Source organism: Panthera tigris, chromosome C1, assembly GCF_018350195.1.
Source record: "Panthera tigris isolate Pti1 chromosome C1, P.tigris_Pti1_mat1.1, whole genome shotgun sequence".
NCBI lineage: Eukaryota > Metazoa > Chordata > Mammalia > Carnivora > Felidae > Panthera > Panthera tigris.
Genome location: NC_056667.1, coordinates 51,804,200 through 51,827,140, shown reverse-complemented (window position 1 = coordinate 51,827,140; position 22,941 = coordinate 51,804,200). Strand labels below are relative to the sequence as shown.

At 35.4% G+C, this 22,941-nt stretch overlaps 1 protein-coding gene and 1 pseudogene across 3 annotated transcripts in view; both read right to left on the bottom strand.

Moving 5' to 3' along the window:
• Nucleotides 1-8,079: 8,079 nt before the first annotated feature.
• LOC122240776 lies at nt 8,080-8,934 on the bottom strand (annotated as a pseudogene).
• A 475-nt stretch (nt 8,935-9,409) lies between these two features.
• The window catches only part of EFCAB7 (EF-hand calcium binding domain 7), a 48,030-nt gene continuing 34,498 nt past the window's right edge, over nt 9,410-22,941 (bottom strand). The window contains exons 11-14 of one of the 3 annotated variants that reach the window (XM_007089852.3): nt 18,955-19,103; nt 12,833-13,042; nt 10,482-10,589; nt 9,410-9,516 (exon numbers count right to left, since the gene is read on the bottom strand). In XM_007089852.3, coding sequence (XP_007089914.2) covers nt 9,442-9,516; nt 10,482-10,589; nt 12,833-13,042; nt 18,955-19,103 — 542 coding nt within the window. In that variant the 3' untranslated portion in view covers nt 9,410-9,441. Of the gene's footprint in view, nt 9,517-10,481; nt 10,590-12,832; nt 13,043-18,954; nt 19,104-22,941 lie in introns of those variants that run through there. The other 2 variants (XM_042997439.1, XM_042997440.1) reach the window with 2 other exon arrangements.

The window sequence follows — 22,941 nt, the reverse complement described above, 5'->3', positions numbered from 1 at the left end:
AAGAGGAAACTATAGTAATAGAAAGATCAGTGGTTGCCAGGGGCTAGGTGTGTGTGTGTGTGTGTGTGTGTGTGTGTGTGTGTGTGTGTGTGTGTGTGTTTGGAAGGGGAAGGGGAGAAGGATGTGACGATAAGAAATAGTATAATGGAATCTTTTGGTGATGCAACTGTTTTGTATCCTGATTGTGGTAGTGGTGAAATGAACCTACAAATCTTTTAAATTAACAGAACCATACAACCTTGCTCTCCTCCCCCCAAAAAGGTTAAATTTATTGTATAGCTTTTTTTTTAAATATGAAGTGTTAAATGTTAACTAGACTTATTGTGCTGATCATTTTACAATAAATGCAAATACTGAATCATTATGCTGTACAAATGAAACTGATAGGTTTTGCATCAGTTATACCTCAATTAAAAAATAGTTGAGTTGTAACACTAAAAGGCTGTGTCATCTTGACCAGCTATTTCCCTAACAAGTCTTATAATCCATCTTAACTAGGCTGTGCCAGTATTAGGAAGCAGTAGATACTACTTAAGTTTCTTAAATTCCCTAATTTATCTTTATTTTCCTTATTAAGAGAATGATGCCTGTGAAGGCAATTCACCCAAAGACTCAGAGAACCTCACCTGTAATAAATGTCCAGGCCTTTGCTTTCACAAGGAGAGCCATAGATAGAGAAAGTGAGCCTCTACCTCACTAGTTCTCAAAGTGTGGCTCATGAAACCCTGGTAGCCTAAACCTGTTTAGGGGGTCCACAAAGTTGAAATTATTTTTTAATGCAAGATGGGGTTTTTTTTCCTTTTTACAGATGGTACAAAAGCAATGGTGGGTAAGACACCCTAGCATGAATCAGGATAGAGGCACCAGGCTACACTGTGAAGATTGTATTCTTCTTTGGCCCACGCTTGGAACTTAAAAAAAAAAAAATGTCAGTTTCACTTTAAATCTCAACCCTTGGCTATATATTGTATTAATAAACTGCCCGATGAAGAGAATGAACCCAAATAGCACTTTTACTACATTCCTAAATACAATGAGTGTTTCAGGGGAAAGTCCTTATTTGAATTGAAAGTTGAATGAACTATGGTTCAACCATTATGAGCTCATGGTTCATGAGTTCAAGCCCTGAGTCTTGGGATTCTCTCTCTCTCCCTCTCTCTCTGCCCCTCCCCCGCTCACTTGCATGCACGTGCACTCTCTTTCTCTCTCACAATAAACAAATTTTTTAAAAAAGTTGAATGAACTACTTTATTTACACCATTTTTACTTGAATAAAACAAGACAAAACAAAAAAGTCTCACAGGAAAAAAGTATTAGTTTTAAAATAGAAGTTCAAGAAGTAGAATAGTTTCTTCTGGACTGGAGAAAGGATTAAAGGCTTCATGAAGGATGAGGCATTTAAAAATGTATGTTAAAAGTACAGAGTATAATGCTTGTTGTAATCTATCTTTTCTGATAAAGAAGTGCTCTACACATATTTGGCACTCAAGGAGTATGTGATTAACCTATTGCCTATGATATTAACACTAGAGACACAATTTAGGAAACTCTATGAAAAGTGAAAAACATGAGAAAATGCCTGAAATTTCTTCCTACCCCTTTTGAAATCTTCTCTTATCCCATCAAAGTTCATTTAAAGTTCTAGCACATTCCTGATTCTTCCAACCCACACTGGTCTTTTCAACTTGTCCAAACTTATTCTATCAAACTTGGTCTAATACCTTAGTGTAATACTTCTCTATATTTTAAAGTCCATGCCTCATTTCCTTTAATAGTTATTAAAAATGTGTTTTTATATTAAAAAATTTAAAAACATTGCATTGCATGACTAAAAAGAAAGCACTACTTAGCTTCAAACTACGCGTCTTTTATTCCTTCAATCTACTGAGTCTTATGCCCCTAAAAATAATTGGGCAAGCCTTCCTTTCCTTTTCTGTTCCCATACCCTCTTCACTAGTTTATGCTTAATGATCAGTGCTTACTAATTTAAGACTTAATATTATTCCTTAATAGGCTAACATGTAACACATTTTCTCAGCTCTTTCTTTTTCTGAGGTCAGAGATCATGTCTACTACTTCTCTATTATAACTAATGCAATATGGAATAGAAGTTTGCCAATTGGATATCCCTGTGTGCCATTTTCCAGTCTAGTCACCTCCTAAATTTTTACTCCCTTTAAGAAAACAATTATTTCAGGGGCGCCTGGGTGGCTCGGTCGGTTAAGCGTCTGACTTTGGCTCAGGTCACGATCTCGCGGTCCGTGAGTTCGAGCCCGGTGGCGGGCTCTGTGCTGACAGCTCAGAGTCTGGAGCCTGCTTCGGATTCTGTGTCTCCCTCTCTCTCTGCCCCTCCCCTGTTCATGCTCTGTCTCTCTCTGCCTCAAAAATAAATGTGTTAAAAAAAAATTTAAAAAAAGAAAAAAAGAAAACAATTATTTCAAAAGCTAAATCCAATTTTTTGCAACAGAGGTTTAGAAAAAGGCACAGAAAAATTTGATTTTTAGTAATGCTGCATATTCATATTAAAGTTGCCAGAAAGCTTACAATGCTGGTATTCTATAGTAATGGCACTATTATATGTTAACATTAGCCTCATTCAGATGATTGAACTTAAGGTGGCTTTGAATTTAAGTTGGTTGATCTTGTGTTAAATTGTAAAGGAAAGAATAAAGTTAAGAATATGTATGAAATGTTGGATATTTGTCAATTGTGACTCAAAGAAATTGAAAATATTTTTCTTCATTTTGGGGGAATGGAACCATACCTCTAACCCCTTTCTAATATGTAGGTCTTCTTTTTAACATTAATATGTACCTTTAGAACTGTCATTATTTTAAAAAATAGAGAAACTCTTTTTACTTTTTTTTTTTTTTTAAGTTGGCTTCATGCCTAACATGGGCTTGAACACACAACGCTGAGATCAAGAGTCACATGCTCTATCAACTGAGCCAACCAGGTGCCCCCAGAACCTATTTTTAAAGTACAAATTGACTTTGGTCAAATATCACAAATGAAGGCAGCTTGTGAATTATTCATAATAACTGAGAATGCCTGTTCTTCATCTTCCTTAGACAAAACTAACCACAGTTAACAAGTACAGACACTTTTAAGCAGCCAAAATCCTTTACCCCCTAGACTTTTAGCAACCGTTACTAGTCCTGGCCTCTAAACTGTCTCTCACATTAATTTTATCTACTTTCCCTAAATCATTTCCATGTTTCTCCATGTTTGCCATGTTTCCCCTCTAATCACTAAGCAGTTTTTTTTCCCACCCCCAAATCAAGCTAGGCTGAGTATCAAAGATAGGCTTTACTGTACTAGATAAAGCTAGCAAGACCATTTTAATATGTCCTTATACTTGTAACTTCATGAGGAAGTGAGTCAATACCTTTTTTTTTTGAGTCAATACCTTTTTAAGAGCAGAAGACTTAGTATCCACTTTACAAGTTAGAAATAATTTTTATATATTCTCTAATAAGACAGGTGTATATGCCTGTTTATAGGTAAATCCTTAGTATACCATATATTTCACCAAAGCAATCTTAGAAGTCATAAAGGACTTAACCCAGTGCTGAGAAATATTATCAGTCAGTCTGTCTCTCTCTCATTCTATCTAATGAAGAATATGAATAATAAATAATATGCTCACCCTCTGGTGGCTAAAATCAGAAATGTATTTTCATTTTCCTGGATTGTATCCAAAATATGATTAGTGTGGTATATTAAATTTCTGCATCATATTTGACCTACACCAAAAATAGATCTAAAAGAAAACTGCTGGCTTCACAAGAAAACAGGTTTACTAGAATATCTAATGAAATATCAACAAAATATTAAATGTAGTTGTTTTCATCTGTTAATGACATGAAAAACAAAATCTTGGTAAACAGAATTTAATAGTAAGGAGACATTTTCCTATGTGTCTATTTTCAATTTACAAATAGCCCTAATAATTAGGAAAAATTCATACCACAGGTTAAGTTTAATTTTCTGCCCACTTTACTCAACTGTCCAGCAGATATTTATTACATATCTATTATGGTTCCATGGTATATGCTGGAATTGTTAACTCCCTGCTTTCAGCCTAGTGAGGGTAAAATAAACAGTAATTCCTGTACAGTATGATGAGTACTACAACAAAGAGTGAGCATGAGGTTTTAGGGCTACCAAAGCAGTCCTGGTCAGGGAGTAATCAGTGAAAGATTCTTGGAAAAAGTGACATATTCACTGAGACCTGAAGGAAGAAGAGGGAGTAGAGAAACAATTATTATTTGTAGGCAGAAAGGCCTGAGGTGAGAGAGAATGTGGAACGTGGGAAAGGCTACAGTATGCGTAAAAAAACAAGCCTAAAAAGAAATGCAGAGGTGGGAAGAAAATCTGAAGAATGCCGAAGAGAAGACTTTAAAATATCTACTAGATTTAGTGAACAGGAAGTTACTGATATCCTTGGGGGAACAATCACTAGTTGAATTAACCGAATGAAAGTCAAGGAAGTGGGCACAGCAGGGGCACCTGTATGGCTCAGTCAGTTAAGTGTCCGACTTCAGCTCAGGTCAGGATCTCACAGTTCCTGAATTCAAGCCCCGCATCAGGCTCTGTGCTGACAGCCGAGAGCCTGGAGCCTGCATCAGACTCTGTGTCTCCCTCTCTCTGCCCCTCCCCTGCTCATGCTTTGTCTCTCTCTCTCAAAAATAAAAAAAACATTAAAAAAAAAAGTGGGCATAGCAAATGTGGGCAATTGTTTCAAGTCCTTTCGCTGAGAAGGGGAAGACAGAAATGATAGGGATAGGGAATGAGATGAAGAGTCTAAATAATAATGGGGAAAAGTCAATATTGAGGGAGTGTTTGTAGGTAAAATTCAAGGGAGCCAATACCAAGGAGACAAGCAGGAATGGGACTTAGAACACAGGAGAGATCTGAAGCATCTAGAGGTCTTCTTGGTAAGCAGGATCCTTGTGCTTTTTAAATGGAATCACATGCAAGGTTACCTCTAAAAATAATACGGTCATCTGTGCAAAACTACCCTAAAAAGTTTTTTTTTCTTCCACTATAACAAGTGAGTAATGGGAAGGGGTAAAAAAAAATGCTTAATATGTCTAAGTGGAGACAGTGGTGGAAGATAAAACTTTCCTGCAACTCAGTACTTTGTGAAATGGAATATATAGTTTACTGGATTTAGTAAAACGCTTTCACATTGCATTTCTTTTTAGCCACATCATCTGAACAATGCAAACTGCTACATAATGACAACCTATTTTACAAGTGTCTAAATCAAGGGCCAAAAATCCAAATGACATTTAACAATGGGCTAGCATGTACTGGGTGCAAAACTAATATACTGCCATACTGGTATTCCTATTTAAAAGCTGACACTAGCTGTCAAAGTATTGTTACTGTTACGGTTATAGAGTTCTTAATTACTTAATATATTTTTTCATGCACTGTACTAGTCTTCATTAAATGCTATTTAGATTTAAGTCCTATTATTTTTAAACACATTTAATTAAAAGCAATCCGTAAGTAAACTCATAAAAAATTATTTGCTGTCAGAACAAAATACAGTAGACCCTTGAACAACATGGGTTAGGGGTAATGACCCCCTGCAGTCGAAAATTCATGTAGAACTTTTAACTCCCCAAAACTTAACTACTAATGGCCTACTGCTGACTAGAGCCTTACTAATAACATAAACAACACATACTTTGTATGTTATATGTATCATATAACTCTCTTCTTACAATGTTAGTGAGATTATTTTTGTGAATGGTGTGAGAAAGTGGTCTAGTTTCAACCTTCTGCATGTTGCTGTCCAGTTCTCCCAGCACCATTTGTTAAAGAGACTGTCTTTTTTCCATTGGATGTTCTTTCCTGCTTTGTCAAAGATGAGTTGGCCATACGTTTGTGGGTCTAGTTCTGGGGTTTCTATTCTATTCCATTGGTCTATGTGTCTGTTTTTGTGCCAGCAATGTTAGTGAGAGAAAAGAAAATGTTATCAAGAAAATCATAAGGAAAATACATTTACACTACTGTAATGTAAAAAAATCTGCATATTTAAGTGGACTTACACAGTTTAAACCCATGTTGTTCAAGGATCAACTGTACTCCTACCACTGTGATTAGATTTTGGCTTCTTTAATATAAAAAATGAATTTCTCCAAATTTTGCTTTGACTATATTTTCTTTCTTTCTTTTTTTAATGTTTATTTTTGAGAGACAGAGTGCAAGCAGGGGAGGGGCAGAGAGAAAGGGAGACAGAATCTGAAGCAGGCTCTAAGTTCTGAACTGTCAGCACAGTGCCTGAAGCGGGGCTCGAACTCACAAACGGTGAGATCATGACCTGGGCTGAAGTCGGACGCCCAACCGACTGAGCCACCCAGGTGCCCTTGCTTTAACGATATTTTCTGATTGGAAAACTAAATATATAATTAAATGACTATTTCTGCATTTGCATTTTCTTTTTTTTTCCTTTTAAGATTGCATTAGTATGGTCACAAGTTTGACACCTACAGTACATTGATAACATAACTGAATACAATGTTAAGTAAATTACATAATTGTTGCAAGTTTTAAAATGTCAACTCTGAGTGATCATGCATTTCTTGCGCATTTGCATCTGAACCACCAACTGCACAACTCAATCTTTGCTTATCTTCACTGGGAATATATGCCTCAGTGAGGTCAGAGACAGAAGATGTGTGTCTTTTTGTAGACCCAGATTATCAAGAGCAACAGTGTAAAACTCAGGTATTCCATGGAACATGGTGGCAACACTGGGTTTTGCTTTGGGTCAAATAAAAAATGCAATTATTGACTATCGCTTGTGCGAGTCACCTGATGCCCCAAGTTTTGGGTTAGCACAGAGTATTTTCATATCCCCGCATAAGGCCAGCAGGCAGTTTCTATATACACTCAGTTCCTTCCCAGGGGAAAAGTTTAGAACTAGAGATTTGTAGTCTTCCAACATGCATCAGTGACATACAGCTGGAACCAAGATGGGACTCATAGCAACATCTTTATCAAAGGTATTGAGGGGTAGCAGAATATGCCACCTCAAAACGTGCCACTTTAACATGTGGGTTGTTTTGAGTTGAAAGCAATTAAGAGCCAACTGACTTGGGAAAAGCTTATTACCTCTCCCTTAACTGCCTAAAAGAATTTAGAGTCGGCCTGTACCAGGAAGAAAGTTATTACTAGAGATAATTTTTTAAATCAGAAAGACTTATCTGCACAGTGTGGCAGATGTTCTTTTTACCAGACATTCACTCTTCTCATCTTCCTGTGAATTGTCTTCCTCCCCTTTGAAGCCCAGGCTCCCATCCTCTCTCCTTTGCTCAGGATGGTATATAAGCCTCAACTGGCTGAGTGTCTATGAGTCTCATGTCTTTGTGGGGCTCCCATATGCACACAATTAAACTTCTTTTACTCCTGTTAATCTGCCTTATGTCTATTTAATTATTAGAACAGCCAATGAATCTAGAAAGCAAGGCTGACACTTGATTCCTGGACCTGTTTTGAAAGCAGAAGCAGGACTATAGTTGTATTTGTTGTATTATTAACTTAGCTCCACATTCTGTTTTGGTCCCTACTTATGTTTTATGCATCCTTTAACCTCATGCACAATCAGTCATTAACTTTGCCTTTTCTGCCCTACTCCCTGTTTACCCACTGATTGTAAAAACCTAATGGGGACTGGACAGTAACATTTGTCTTGAAATTATATGATGTATCTGATTGTACCAGGTCTCAAACGACACCTCATTGTCTGAAAGAATGCACACCTCCAGACGGTTTCGAGGCCCCTCACTTCGTGATTTCAAGAAACTCCTCACACTCCTCTCATATATTCACTTCCTTTCCCAAATATATATAAGCTGTCCCTATGCTCAAGAGAGCAAGGCAGCTTTGCGGATGATCCCCAGCCTTTTTGTTGGGCGGCTCTTCTGATAAAAAAGCTTTCTTTACTTAAAAACTGGTGTCTCAGACATTGGCTTACTGTGCATCGGGTGTGGGGATAAGTTTGGGTTTAGGAACAAAAGGAAGAGGGGAAAAATTTTCCTCCCTTTTGTTCGGTAACAAATGTCAGAAGGGAAAAATCTTCCTCAGCAACAACCTGAATGCCTTCAGCCACCACTTCTTTAAGGAGTCCAGGAATACAATATCCTTTTGTATGAGGAAAGCTTAAATTCCATACAGATATCACAAGATATTATGCGTGCCCTAATCCAGCAAAATGTCTATTACCACAAACATGGACTGAAACACAAATATCTTAGTGTGGTTTCCCATCTCCTAGATGGCTAAGGCTCCAAGTTCTCTGAGTTAATGCCATTAATACTACATTCTGATCTGTCTCATCTTACAAATAACTTTTGGCAAGATGATACAAAAACAGATTGTATAGCTGAAGAAACTGCATGTACATTTTATTTAGGGCACCAGTAGTATATGTGCACGACCTTTGACATCTAAGAGGATTATCAGTTTACGGTTCAGGTTAGAGATCCTGTCTTCAGGGAAATTGTTCCTGAATCTGTGATTTGCTACAGAATTAAGCTTTCTCATTTGTTCAAATGTGAAATCACTCATCAGCCACTACCATCAGTTGTCATACCTACTGTGCTACAGTGCATTAAGACAAGAGTCCCCTCAGAGGTAAATTCAACGTCCAATCCCAGGCCTGTTCCTCTGATCTTACCTGCCTGCTGAATGACCGCGAGTATGGGTGATGGTGGAACAGCTTCCGGGGTCTGAATACCTACAGGCCCACAGAGGTTTGGAGGAGGCAGTATCAGCTCAAAGCTGAAAGGTGCAACAGGAGGTAGAGGCTGCTGGTGGAGAGGCAGGTTTTGAAGGGGCTGTGTGTCACTAGCAGCAGCAGCAGAAGGAGGAAAGAGAAGGGGCCAAGGCCACCCCCTGGTCCTCCCACAGCCACATGCCTGTGATCACAGTGGCATGGACAGGAGTCTGTGACCTGTCAGGCTTCTGGGACAGAACAGTGAGAATCCAGGGTGAGAGTCAAGGGCACTAGCTGCAGTTGGCCCATTAACATTTTCTTTGAGGGTTTTTGTTTGTTTGTTTGTTTGTTTTGATGAGTGAGATTAAACCAAAAGTATACAGGATTTTGTAGAATTCACTGAGTATTACTTTTTAAAAGCTTACCCATAATTTTACTTTGATTTACTATTGGTAAGTGAAATGTGCCCAGATTTCCCATAAATTGATAAGAAAGCCCCATATTAAAAACATTATTATTTATATTTTATATTTATTTATATCTTAATAATAAAGTATATAACATGGGCATAAAATATAAATACATACAAATTAAATAGATTATTGTTTATATACATCAGTTAAATTGATCAGCATTTAGTTGATCAACAAATAAAGACTAAACCTGAAATAATTCTTAGCCTGACAGTCTGTAATAGAAAGCAATATTTAAGATATAAGGGAATACACACAATAATATATCCATTCTTGTCGTTCATTCACAGGCATTACATGTTGACAAACCTGCATATAAAAATAGAAAAATTTTACTTTCCTTTTACATATTATTATTTTTAACTAATTTTTAAACAAGATAAGATTTCTAGACCCTATGTAAAAAATATCCCTGTGAAGATAAACTTCTGTAACATTTGTCCTTAGCAGGGACCTACAATCTATGATCTGATGTCTAACAGGATGAACCAGTCTAAATTCTACTAAAATATAATAGTTGATAGTTGGTATGTGTAAATGTGGGTAAAGAGGAGTGATAGAGGAGTAAGTACCCCTTTTTCACTAAGCATAGAGCATTTTCTAAACCCTTCATTGGGATTCTGTAGAATCTCTATTTGGTTCTAAAGTGTTTTTGGATGTCACGGACAGAATGGAGGAAGAAAGGAAAGGAATAGAAGGCTTTTTCCTTTTTCCCTTTACTAGACCAGTTTCAGGGTCCATGTCTTTGACCCCCTGGCTAAATTAGAAACCCATGGTTCTGCTAACACCAGAAACTATGACTGTTCCTGGCTCTTGACTTAGATGGCTATCTAAAACTTAGAGGCATTTTCTCTTTCAGGTTACGTTAGAAAATCTTAATAATGTACATAAAAATACTTTATATTATCAAATTCCCATTTACTAAACACCACTTTATATTTCTATATGATGTTACAAAGTGCTTTCATGTACATCATTTTATTTTCATCTTTACATTAACCTCCTAAAGAACCTAAAGCTGGTAGTACTATGTTAATTTTACATTTAAAGGGGCAGGAACAGAGAGGTTAACTGAATCTCCCATAATCACTCAAGCAAAGTGAGAACTGGACTAAAACCAAAATCTCCTTACTCGCAATATAGGATGATAATAATATCATACTTAAAATAATTTTAGACTTTATTTCATATTTCCACCTATTCATAGTATTAATAGCAAAAATGGTTTTTTTAATTGATAAAACAAAAGGTTTAATTAGAAAACAATGCATTACCATTGTAGACTTTGGCGCCACTTCTACTGCAAATATGTTGAGTCCTCTGTTGTTTACGCAGTTTTTACTTAGTTCGTTGTTGATGTGAATAATCACTTTATTATCTGACTATAAAAAAATTTCATAAGTTGCTAGTCTTTAATAATACAAACAAAATGATTATTACAAAACACTTTGTAAGTCTTGTGAAAGAGGTGTTTGCAGGATTCTGTAGAAACATAGAAGATATTATAGAAACACAGAAACATTAGCTCAGTCTGGGCTAGAAAGGAATACGTTACCGAAGAAGTGATACTTGAGATAATAGGTCACAGATAATAGACAGCCTTTAGGATAGATAGGAAGCAAGAGAAAGCAGTATGAAGCTGATGAATGAAAAGAAATGTAGGAGCCAAAGTGTTCCCCTGCTAAAGAAGCTACGAGCACCCCCTAATGACCACAAAGGGGCAATTTAACATTAGCCTACCGAATTCATTTCTCAGCCCTATTACTCAGCATGTGACCTTCTCCAAGTTATTGAATGCCCCCATGCTTCAGTTTCCTTGTGTGTAAAATGCAGATAGTACTTAACTCATTGGGTTGTTGTGAAAAGTAAACACATTAATAAATGTAAAGTGCCTGGCAAATAGGAAGCTCTAAAATATTATTACATCATTTTGGTGAAGGGAAGTTTAATTTTCCTTTAGGGAAAGGAAGGAAATGCAGGGCTAAGAAATGATAGGTAGCTGCAGAACAGAGAAACTGTGATAAGGCAGTGACTCCCGTCTACCCTTTTAATTCTAGTAAAACATAGAGGGCAGAAAGGAAGGCACACTCCTTTCTTTTAGGAATCACCCTCCAAAGCTTTATGATCCACTTGAAGACAGTAATCTCCAGCTGGGGACCCTGGCTATTTTGGTCCAACTCCTCTACCTCATTTTCAAGATAATATATATGATCTGGACCCATCCTACTTATGCTATTTACCTTCATATTACTTCACTAAGTAAAGTTCTCTGTTTCTGCATAGCGAATATTCTCACTCTTCCCTCTATATCTCACATTAACCCTCTCACGTGTTACTCCTTACACTGTCTCTCTGCTACTAACAGCTGTGTGTGTCTCTGCATCTCTAATCCTAGTTTGTCTCCAAATCCCACACCACAGTCCCCTTCCCCCTCATTACAGGTCCTTCCCCAACTTCGATAGTCCAAACTAACATCAACTACAAGAGATGCAGATACAGTAAAACTATTACACATATAAACAGTGTAATTTAACATTTAATTTTCACGCATCTCTTTCAAGAGTATTGAGTTTGTCTTCCCAACTGGCCCATAAACTCTTTGAAACCAGAGACCATATTACACTTCTAGAGGCTTCTATTGTGACTAGAAGAGTTAGTTACATAATATAGACTCAGACTGACTCAATACTCAGCCAAACCTTAAACACTTTAAGGAATTTATGGCTGGCAGAAAAATAACATAAGTCTCACCCAGGAACTAAAAAGAAATAAGCCAACAGTCCTAAGAATCCAGCCATCTTAAGTAAGGTTTTATGAAAATTTACGTTTCTAGAAAACTGGGTATCTCTAAGCATTTATGCATGTATTCCCTTAACCTGCAATATCAGTAGTAGGAGGGATGGTAGCCAAAGCTAGCAATAATTGGCTTGATAAAAATAGGTCCCAGACAATGGAATATATGAGATAAAATGATGATAGCCCATAAAATTTCTGAATTGTAAGGTATGTAAAACAAAGTTGGGCTAATTTTTTTCTTTATTTTGTTTATATTTCTTTAAAACTCAATGTCTGTTATTTAAAATTTTAGGTGTAGGGGTGCCTGCGTGGCTCGGTTGGTTAAGCGTCTGACTTCAGCTCAGGTCATGATCTCGCAGTCCGTGAGTTCGAGCCCCGCGTCGGGCTCTGTGCTGACTGCTCAGAGCCTGGAGCCTGTTTCAGATTCTGTGTCTCCCTCTCTCTCTGCCCCTCCCCTGTTCATGCTCTGTCTCTCTCTGTCTCAAAAATAAATAAACATTAAAAAAAAATTTAAAATTGTAGGTGTGAAGATTTTTAGTAACAAACTAAATAAAATACTTTATACCCAGATTATACTCTTTCTTCAGAGATCTCCAGATATTTAACTATCATAATATTTTAAGAGAAAAACAATTATCTCAAACTTTTAAAAATGCATAAAAATTATCATGCTTAGTTTGAATTAAAAACCTGAGAACGAATAATTGCCCATTATAAATTTTGTTAATATAATGTGGTATTAATTACTGTGCAAGAATAGAATAAGAAAGAAGATGGAACATACTAGTAAACATTGCAGTTCTAAGGAGAACCACCTCATAAATAATACCTTGTTTTCAATAACTGATGTTATCCAGGTGTCACGCTTATAAGTATGTACAATTATATTTTCATAACCATCCATTACTCTTGCATCACCTTTGTTAAGGACAGATTTACAAATGGCCTTCTCGAGTTGCCCACTGCATGCCTCCATATGGACAGCTTTAATTCTTGGCTTGCATTTGTCTGCATAGATATCAATGACAAATGGGCATGCCTGATATGAAAGAAAAAGTAAACGTTGTCTTAGCCTTTTGATAGATTTAAAAATAAATTATTTGTTATTAATATGTCTATCATATGATTTAAGAAGATGTACCCTCTAGCTTGTCCTCATATACTTTTAGAAGATTTTAGTACTATGAACTGAATAATTAAAAAGCAAGAAACTGTGATTTTTTTTTCACTAGGATATTAACTGATAATATTCACAGAAAAGGAAAGAAAACTATAATCTCAAGCAAATCTGTAATACCTCCTTTAAGCCACAGTACCACTCCTCCATTTGGTTTAAAGCTAATATATGTCATTTTAGTTATTTAATTTCCTTTTCTAACTTTAAGGCTACAGAAAGAACTCATCAATTTTTCTTGGTTTACTAAAACCATTCAAATAATGAGATTTCCAACAATCCTAAATCCTTTCCCAAATCCTAACCTGTAACTGATACTTTGGTGATTCTTTGTGACACCATACCTACTAATTTAACAGGGGGGATCAAATTATAGTTCATCTAGACATCAAATTTCATTATACATGATTCAAGAAAGTACCAAAGGTTTCCAGATACCTATCAGCAAAATACTCTCCATATATATTCAAACCAACCAGAACATTCATAACACTACAGACTGATTCTTCCCAGGTCATCATAAACTTTTATTTTTTTCAAATATGAAAATGTTAGATCATCCTCTTGGTGTATTAACTCAGTAAAATAGCACACACCAAAGAATCACTGCATATTAAAGCTAATAGCTTAACTAAATAGCCACCTTGTCTCAGAACAATTACAAGTATTAACTAAATCAGTCAAAACAACTTCAGGTCATACATGAATCCTTTATGTTTTCATGTTATGTTATTTTATTTTATGTTATTTTATTTTATTTTATTTTATTTTATTTTATTTTATTTTATTTTCAGTATAGCTAACATACAGTGTCATTTTAGTTTCAGGTGTAAAATATCATGATTCAACAATTCCATATATCATCTAGTACTCATCACACAAGTGTCCTCCTTAATCCCCACCACCTATTTCATGCACCTCTCCCCACCTCCCCTCACATGAATCCTTTCAATCAAATATTACCATATATAAAAATCCCTATCACTAATGGGAACCATCCAACATTTTTATACCAATTAATTCTGAATTGTTATTTTCTCCTTCTTGTATTACCGTTTGCTTGTGTAACATTTTCAATCCAAAAATGCTATAACCCTTACTGAACGAGGAGAATGTCTTCACTGTGATTCTGTAAATCAAAAGTATCCATGCCAAGAAGAGAATTTTTGGATGCTCCAGTACCAAATTCTGACTCAATATTGTTTGTTGAGGAGTCTTATATTAATGAAAGAAATGAAAAACAATAACAGTAAACAATAACTTGAAATACAGTAAGTTGCCTAGTATCTTTTGTAAAATCTGTCTCCTTACCAGGAAATATGTTCAAATGATTAAACTGTGGCTCTAAGACATAAGAGAGTAAAATGTATAAACTAATAGCTAGTACACTTTTAGAAAAATTGACTTTTTAAAAATGCTATATAAAAAAGAGGGATTTTCCCTCTCTGATCAAGTACCCTTTAAAAATGAGCAACAAGGGGCACTTGTCTTAGTAGAGCATGCAACTCTTGATCCTGGAGTCATGAGTTCAAGTCCCACCCTGGTGCAGAGCTCACTTAAAAAACAAACAAAAAAGGAACAATAAATACATTATTTGATACCTAAAATAATGGCCACAAAGGAAGAGACTCAAATAAAAGTTTTATGGAAGCCAATATACTATATCATAGATACTATACAAGCACTTTAGAAGTACTATAGAAACACTTTAGAAATACTATAGAAATACTTTTAACAGATCTGTATACCAAACAGACTCTTCTGACTAAAAGTCCTTATATAAAATAATAACAAAATAAAACAAATCCATTGAGAAGTTTAGGGATTCCATTGTAGATATGCAAAACCTGGCCTGCCAAATTCTGAAAGAAACACTGTGTCCTAAGAACCACGAGGATAAGATATGGCAAAACCAGAATGGCCACCTGGACACTAGATAAAATCTTCCATGAAACAATGCATTCCAATAGTGATAAACTGGCTATACTATCAATCACTGAGGAAAAACTTTCCTAAGAAAATGAAGGATGTGGTTATTCAATGTTTTATCTGTAACTAAATTAACCTGGAAAAATTATGGTACATGAACTGAGACTACACACCAAAAGACTCTTTAAGCATTTCCAAATTGATTTTATACAGTTGACTCTCTCTGGTTTATGGATATGTACTAATAATATAGTACACTTATTTTCAGGATGGGTCAAAATATTTCACTGTTGAAAAGCCACAACCAGGGCACCTGGCTGGCTCAGCTGGTAGAGCATGTATCTCTTGAAATCAGGGTTGTGAGCTTGAACTCCATATCGGGTGTAGAGATTACCTAAAAATAAAATCTTTAAAAAATAAAACAAAATAAACAACAAACAAAGAAAACATCATTTTTTAAAAAGCCACAACCATCATGACCGCCTAGGGCCTTCCAAATTATTGGTCCCATGACAAGGGACACATTTAACTGGAACAATTATTCATTGATTTAGATTAAGTAAAGGCTTGCTGCTGCTGCTGCTGCTGCTGCTGCTTCTTCTTCTTCTTCTTCTTCTTCTTCTTCTTTTTTTTTTTAAGGCTTGCTTCTTATTCAAAAACATTTTTGTCTTTATAATTCCCAAACCTCTGGGAAAGTGCAAAGGGCCTTAACAGAATTGGAAAGGTACATCCTTTAAAGATCCTGAAGTGCAACTCTCCAGAGAATCTCCAGAAGCAGACAGTGCACAGAATTAACTGCTAACCCACGAACCTTTGTACAACATATGACCACATTACAGGAGCAGCTTCCTCTCATGACACTGGAACAAGATTCTTCTATGGGTTCCATTCTTCTTTGCACACTCTTGTTTATTCATAGCTTTACTCTTTATGGATTTAAGGCTGTATATGTTTGACTTGGCCTATCATGTTTTCCTTATTAGCAGCAATAATTTGCCTAAATCTAGGCTTTAAAGGAAAGAAATGTGCTTGAAGTATGAGAAATACAAAATGCAACACATACTATTTGTCACAACACCAAGAAACAACACACCCACAGTTTCACTAAGGACGATTACTTATGCAGCTACTATGTGGAAATCAGACTATTTAATGTTAACTCAGAATCAAAGTTAATTATTCTGTACAACTGTTAGGCCATTCCAAGGACAAGATTCCCAAACACCCTCAACAGGTTATATTTCCTTACATATGCCCACAAAAAATTAAAACCCTTCCTGGAAAAAGATTGCTGAAGACACGGATCCTATTCATAGCAGTTACATCATTCCAGATGGTCGTCAAAAAAATTGTTCCTTCTTGTTGGCTTACATAGTAATTAATATAGCCTAACTGTTGGGGGCATAACAAACCAGTTTAAATTATTTAACTCAAGCAGTTATGAATAATAAAAAAGCCTTGATTTTCTTTTGACCAGCCAGGGAGGAATCTGCACTGGTGCTAATACTTCTTGTAACTGGATTAACACTGCAAGTGAAATCACCTACAATGAATTAAAAGAGTTAATACAAAAGGTCATATACAAAGTAGATTTAAAGAGTCCTTGGGACTTTTATTGGTCAAGCCTGGAAAACCTGGGGTTATGATTCTGGAGTGCTCTCTACTCCCTTCTTATAATACTTCTAGTATACTTGTTTGCCTCAGAGTTTAAATGTTGTCTAGAGTCTTCAAATGCTTCTGTAGAAGTCACTGTCCCAACAAATGACTTAAAGACAAAAACAGGATGAAACCATGATAAATGCAAAACTGAAAATCAGATCCCCACAGATGAAACCTCTTTGAAAAGAACCAACAATAGTGGTTGAGTGAATCTTTGAAAGTTTCTTCTACAACTTTAACTGAATGAAAATCAAAAGGGAAGGCTGGGAATTAAAAAGTTCTCACAAACTTAGGAAACAACTGACTCTTCTGTTGTCATGATAATGAGTAGTCATCAGAACTGGTTTTAAACCTGTTCAAAAGATCTAGAAAACCTCATCTCAATAAACACATTTTTGTAAGCCCACCAGTATCAGCTCCTCACTTTTGAAAGTCAAACAATCAAGGACTCATGTGAATAAATAACACTGCTGAGTGCCAACCAATCAACAGTCTCACCTGAGTAACCATGCTTCCTCAAAACCCTCCCCTAATAAGAGGAACATTCTGCTCCACTTATAGTCGTGGAGACTATAACTGCTCCAGTTATAGTCGTGCAGACTATAACTGACGAGCATACTCCCTTGTAGTAAATAATCAATTCATTTTTGTCTTTTTATTTGTTATTGAGAAGTGGTCTCTTATTCCTTTGACATTTTCACTATATATGTTTACCTTTTACATTTCCAATGGTATTTCTGTATTACTTATTCAATAAATGAAGAATAAACTTTAAATTTAAAAAGCGTCATCTCGGGGATGCCTGGGTGGCTTAGTCGGTTAAACGTCTGACTCTTGATTTCGGTTCAGGTCATGACCTCAAGGTTTGTGAGATGGAGCCCCATGTCGGGCTCTGCATTAACAGCATGGAACCTGCTTGGGATTCTCTCTCTCCCTCTCTCTCTCTCTGCTCCTCTCCCACTCATGAGCATGCTCTCTTGTTCTCTCTCTCTCTCAAAATAAACAAACTTAAAAAGTTTTATCTAAGAAATACTTCTTGCCTATGGTTTCAAAGGTCAATGACATAAGTAAATGCAAAAAAAATGTCTTAAATTGCTCTTAACTAATTTCTCTTATTGAGTGAAAGCATAGGGGTGCCTGGGTAGCTCAGTCGATTAAGCATCTGACTCTTGATTTTGACTCAGGTCATGATCTCATGATTTATGAGATCAAGCCCCATACAAGGCTCTGCACTGATGGTGTGGAGCCTGCTTGGGATTCTCTCTGTGCACCTCCCCTGCTCGTGCTCACTCTCTCTCTCAAAAATAAATAAACATTAAAAAATAAAGTAAGATATAAAAAGTTATTGTAACTCTTAACCTCTTATTAATAAAAATGGCAAAAAAAAATTATTCTCAGAACTTCTCAGAAAAGAGGTTTATGAGGGATTTTCAATGATGTCAAAGCTAGGAATTAAACCAAAGTCTCAATACACCCAAAATTTAAAGTGTGTTGAAGCTAGTGTTACCCTCCTAAGTTGATTTGTTTAGAGAAAGGACAGATATTATTTTTAAGAATATAAACAACAAATGTACTGTTATGTGATGCATTGCCTGAAACTCTTGAATTCTTTATTTTAAACCTGACACAAAATATAGACTTTAAGAAGTAAGGCCTCATTTTTACTATTTCTCCAGTTTACTGAAAGTCTTAATAATGATAGCTAACACATACACAGTGCTATACATTAGCCAAGAACTATCCCAAGTATTTTACAAATAATAACCCAAGGAGTATCTTTTATCAAAAGATCAGAATTCCAATTCTCATACAGACACATCCCCCTTATTCTAAGATAGGCTTATTCTATTAGGACAAAGAGTTTCCCTATAGAAATGAGACTTCAGCAACTAAAATAGCCATCACCAATTAAAAAATAGAATTTTTTTAACCACCAAACTTTCCCCCCATATTATATGCTGAAACTCCTTTGTTCCTGAATTATTTAAATACTGATAGTAACTAAATTTCAGGTAACAATGGGAACTTGCACAAACTAGCAGAAACACGCCCGGTGCAACCACAATTCATTCGTATACTAAAGTTCAAGGATTTGAGTGTCCAATTCAAAAGTCAGGTGGTAGGAAAGTGTTTGTGGAGTAAAATACTATGTGTATTAGGACCACTGCAAAACTTTCAGATTGCTTTACCTCTGTCAGTTCCAGAGCTTTATTGTAGCCCATTGAGTGTAGGGTTACCCAAAGGTCACGAGGATCTCCTTCTCGATCATTGGCTTCCATTAGATTGAGATCCATAAAGCCCTGTCTTGTTAGTTCATTCTTCTTTGTATCAAAATTGTCTGTTAAAGTAACCAAAAGTTTCTTTCTTACATAATTTTAAAACTCATACATTTAATAAAAGATCTATTATATATTATTTTTCATAAATATTTTAATGGAAGCCTTATTTAATGGAAGCCTTATTTTTGGAACTTTCAAAAAAATCGGAAGTTATAAATTGCAAATATATTCTGAAATTAGAGGAAATTGTAATTTTTATGGGTAAGTCCCAACCTGCTTGCTTATTTAGAGTATATACTGATTTATATATTTTTAAAAATTAAAATGCTTCATATATGTTTACCCCTTAAAGCCAGCAGAACCTGGATGAATTTGATGTAATACCCCCCAAATTAATGGTGTTTCAAAGGGGAGATGTGGATGGTGCCAGATTTAAGGGGACTGCTATATGCCTAATTACTCTAATTTTAACCAAATTGTCCCTGGTCCTTAAAAATCTGTTAGATAATGGGGAACACTTTGGATTCTATGAATGTCCTAGACAAATAAATCTATTTTAATATTATTATTTAATAAATCCATTTTAACATTGTAAGCAAAACTAAACTCACCTCAAAGTATCTATACATGTGTAATTCCTGAATTTGTCTATTATAGATAATAAATAGCTATTCATTATGGATTATATTCTGTTAACTGCCCAACAAGAAAGATTTTATTTTCTTGCTTCCAACTGTAATATATCCAAAGGAAATGGGTACTCTTTATATATCTCTTCTGTATACATCATTATGAAAAAAGCAGCAGAGACACAGCCATTTAAAACTGACTGATTAATAGTTTAAAAAGTTTACAGAGTTTAGGAAGTGACACAGAATTTTGCAAGGAAAAAAGTAAATGTAGATTAAATTAGATCATAGAGGGGCGCCTGGGTGGCTCAGTCGGTTGAGCGTCCGACTTCGGCTCAGGTCACGATCTCACGGTCCGTGGGTTCGAGCCCCGCGTTGGGCTCTGTGCTGACTGCTCAGAGCCTGGAGCCTGCTTCCGATTCTGTGTCTCCCTCTCTCTCTGCCCCTCCCCCATTCATGCTGTGTCTCTCTCTGTCTCAAAAATAAATAAACGTTAAAAAAAAAAAATTTAAATTAGATCATAGAAATAGTAGCCACTAAACTGGAGGATGGAGCTTGCATGTAATAAAGAAAGATGAAAAAAATATTTGATATTAATACAAATTTTATTACTATCAAGGAAAATATACCTAATACTATACTATAGAGACTATCAAACTATCAGACTTTTAAAACTTAAAATTCTCAATCCTCCATTAATTTTTTATAAATTCATGAATACCCAACTTTAAGACTTTCTTTAAAGCTATAGTAATCAAGACGGTGTGGTGGTGGCAAAAGATGAGACAAATAATGAGTAGAACAGAGAACCCAGAAATGGACCCATACAAATATACTGAACTGATATTTGACAAAGGAGCAAAGTCAACTGAAAGGAGAAAGGATAATTGTATCAATAAACGGTGCTAGAATAACTGGACATCCACAGACAAAAAAAAATAAATGTACACTAGGATGTTATGTCTTTCACAAAAATTAACTAAAATGGGTTGCAGATCCCAAACACAAATCTATAAAACTTCTGGAAGATAACAGGAGAAAATCTGGGTGATTCTGTGTTTGGCTATGTGTTTTTAGATACAACACCAAAAGCACACAAACCAAAAGCATGACACATGAAAGGAAAAAAATGGTTAAGTGGGGCTTCATTAAAATTAAAAATTTTTCCTTTGTGAAAGACACTACTAAGAGAATGAAAAGACAAACCACAGACTGAGAGAAAATACTTGCAAAACACAGCTGATAAGACTTGTATCCAATATATACAAAGAACTCTTAACAGTAAGAAAATAAATACCTCAATCAAAAAGCGGGCAAACGAGCTGAACAGACAAATCCTCACCAAAGAAGATATACAGATGGTAACAAGCATATGAGAAGATCATATGTTATGAAGGAATTGCAAATTAAAACAAGATATACACCTATTAGAATGGCTAAAATCTAAGAAGACTAATAATACCAAATGCAGACAAGGATGTGGAGCACTAAGAATCCTCATTTATTCCTGTGGGAATACAAAATGGGTATAGTCACTTAGGAAGACAATGTGGCAGTTCTTTCAAAGTTAAACATAGGTTTACTGCGGCAGTGATCATTGAATTTAAATGAACTGAAACAAGCTGAAAACTACATACACACAAAAATATGCCCATGAGTATTTATAGTAGCTATGCTCACAAGTACCAAAAATTGGAAACAACCAAAATGTCCTTTAACAGGTGAATGAATAACTAAACTGATACCTTCATACAATGGAATTATTATTCAGTGCTAAAAAGAAATGAGTTATCAAGCCAACAAAAAGAGGAAATCTAAATCCACACTGCTAAGTGAAAGAAGCCAGTCTGAAACGGCTATCTACTGCAAGATATCCAACAATATAACACTCTGGAAGAGGCAAAACTATAGAGACAGTAAAAAGATCAGTGGTTGCCAGGGGTTTGAAGGGACGAATAGATAGATGAATAGGTAGAGCACAAGGGATTTTGAGGGCAATGAAATTATTCTGTATAATACTGTAAGGGCAGGTATATGGCATTATGTATTTGTCAAAATCCAGAGAACTGTACAGCACAATATAACCCTAATATAAGCTATGGATTTTAGTTAATAAAAATGCATCAGCATTGGTTCACCAATTTTAACAAATGTATCATACTAATGCAAGATGTCAGAAAATAGGAGAAATTGGTAGAGGGGAGGAGAAAATCTATTCATACTTTACTGTAAACCTAAAACTGCTCTAAAAATAAAATCTATTAATAAAAAATGATAAAAATTAAGGCATCTTTAAGTATAAAAAAGTTTATTAAAATGATCTTACAGGTAGATAAAATATTTTCTTATTATCAAAGAGAAAGTTGCATAAAATTAATATTACGTATGACTATAAAAATAAAAACTTCAGCACCTAAAAGGCCTGATTCTTTGCAGTATTACTGATGTTGGTGAAGGGGACATTCTCCCTTCAAATCATTTTTTAAGTCAACCATTCTTGGGGATTTTTTTTGTAGCAGGGTATTATTCAAGGTTCTGGAGTCTAACTGCTTGGGTATAAAACTCAGCTGTGAAATTTTCTTGGTATATAACATTGATCAAGTGACTTACCCTCTTTGATTCCGTTTCCTTATTTGTAAATTGAGAATAACAATAGTACATACCTCAGAGAGTTGCTGTATAGACTGCTTCCAACTGACATGTGGTAAATTCTCAAAAAATGTTAACTATCAATTCTACCAATTAAATTATCAAACTAAAATTTTATTTATCAAAAACTTTGCCATAAAAAAGTCTTATTATGATTCATTCTTATTGAATATGTTTTAGTGCCACAATAAAGGATCAAAATATTGTATCCTTAACGTTATAAGATGATTATATCTTCCTAAGAATAATATTCTGTATATTACAAACCTTCTTATTTGAAGTTTAATAGTATAAATCAATATTCATTTCTTGTTGCTGAGTATACCATATATAAAGTTTATATAGTGCATCTCTTTCATTTAAAAATAGACATATTTTTGAAAACCTTTGTATTAATAATATTTCTACCTTACTTGCTGTTTAGATAAACAGATTTATCAAACTCCCACCTGGCTCACTGACTTCACCAAGCTTAGACCATTTTAAGAATCAAAGGAGTAGGACACATTTCTACCCCAGTGACAGCAATATGTGAGTTAATTTGTCTCCTGACTGCATTTTGGCCTTATTCTGTGATCTATAGTTGGCTATGTCTTTTGGTTTTCCCCTTTGATCTTTT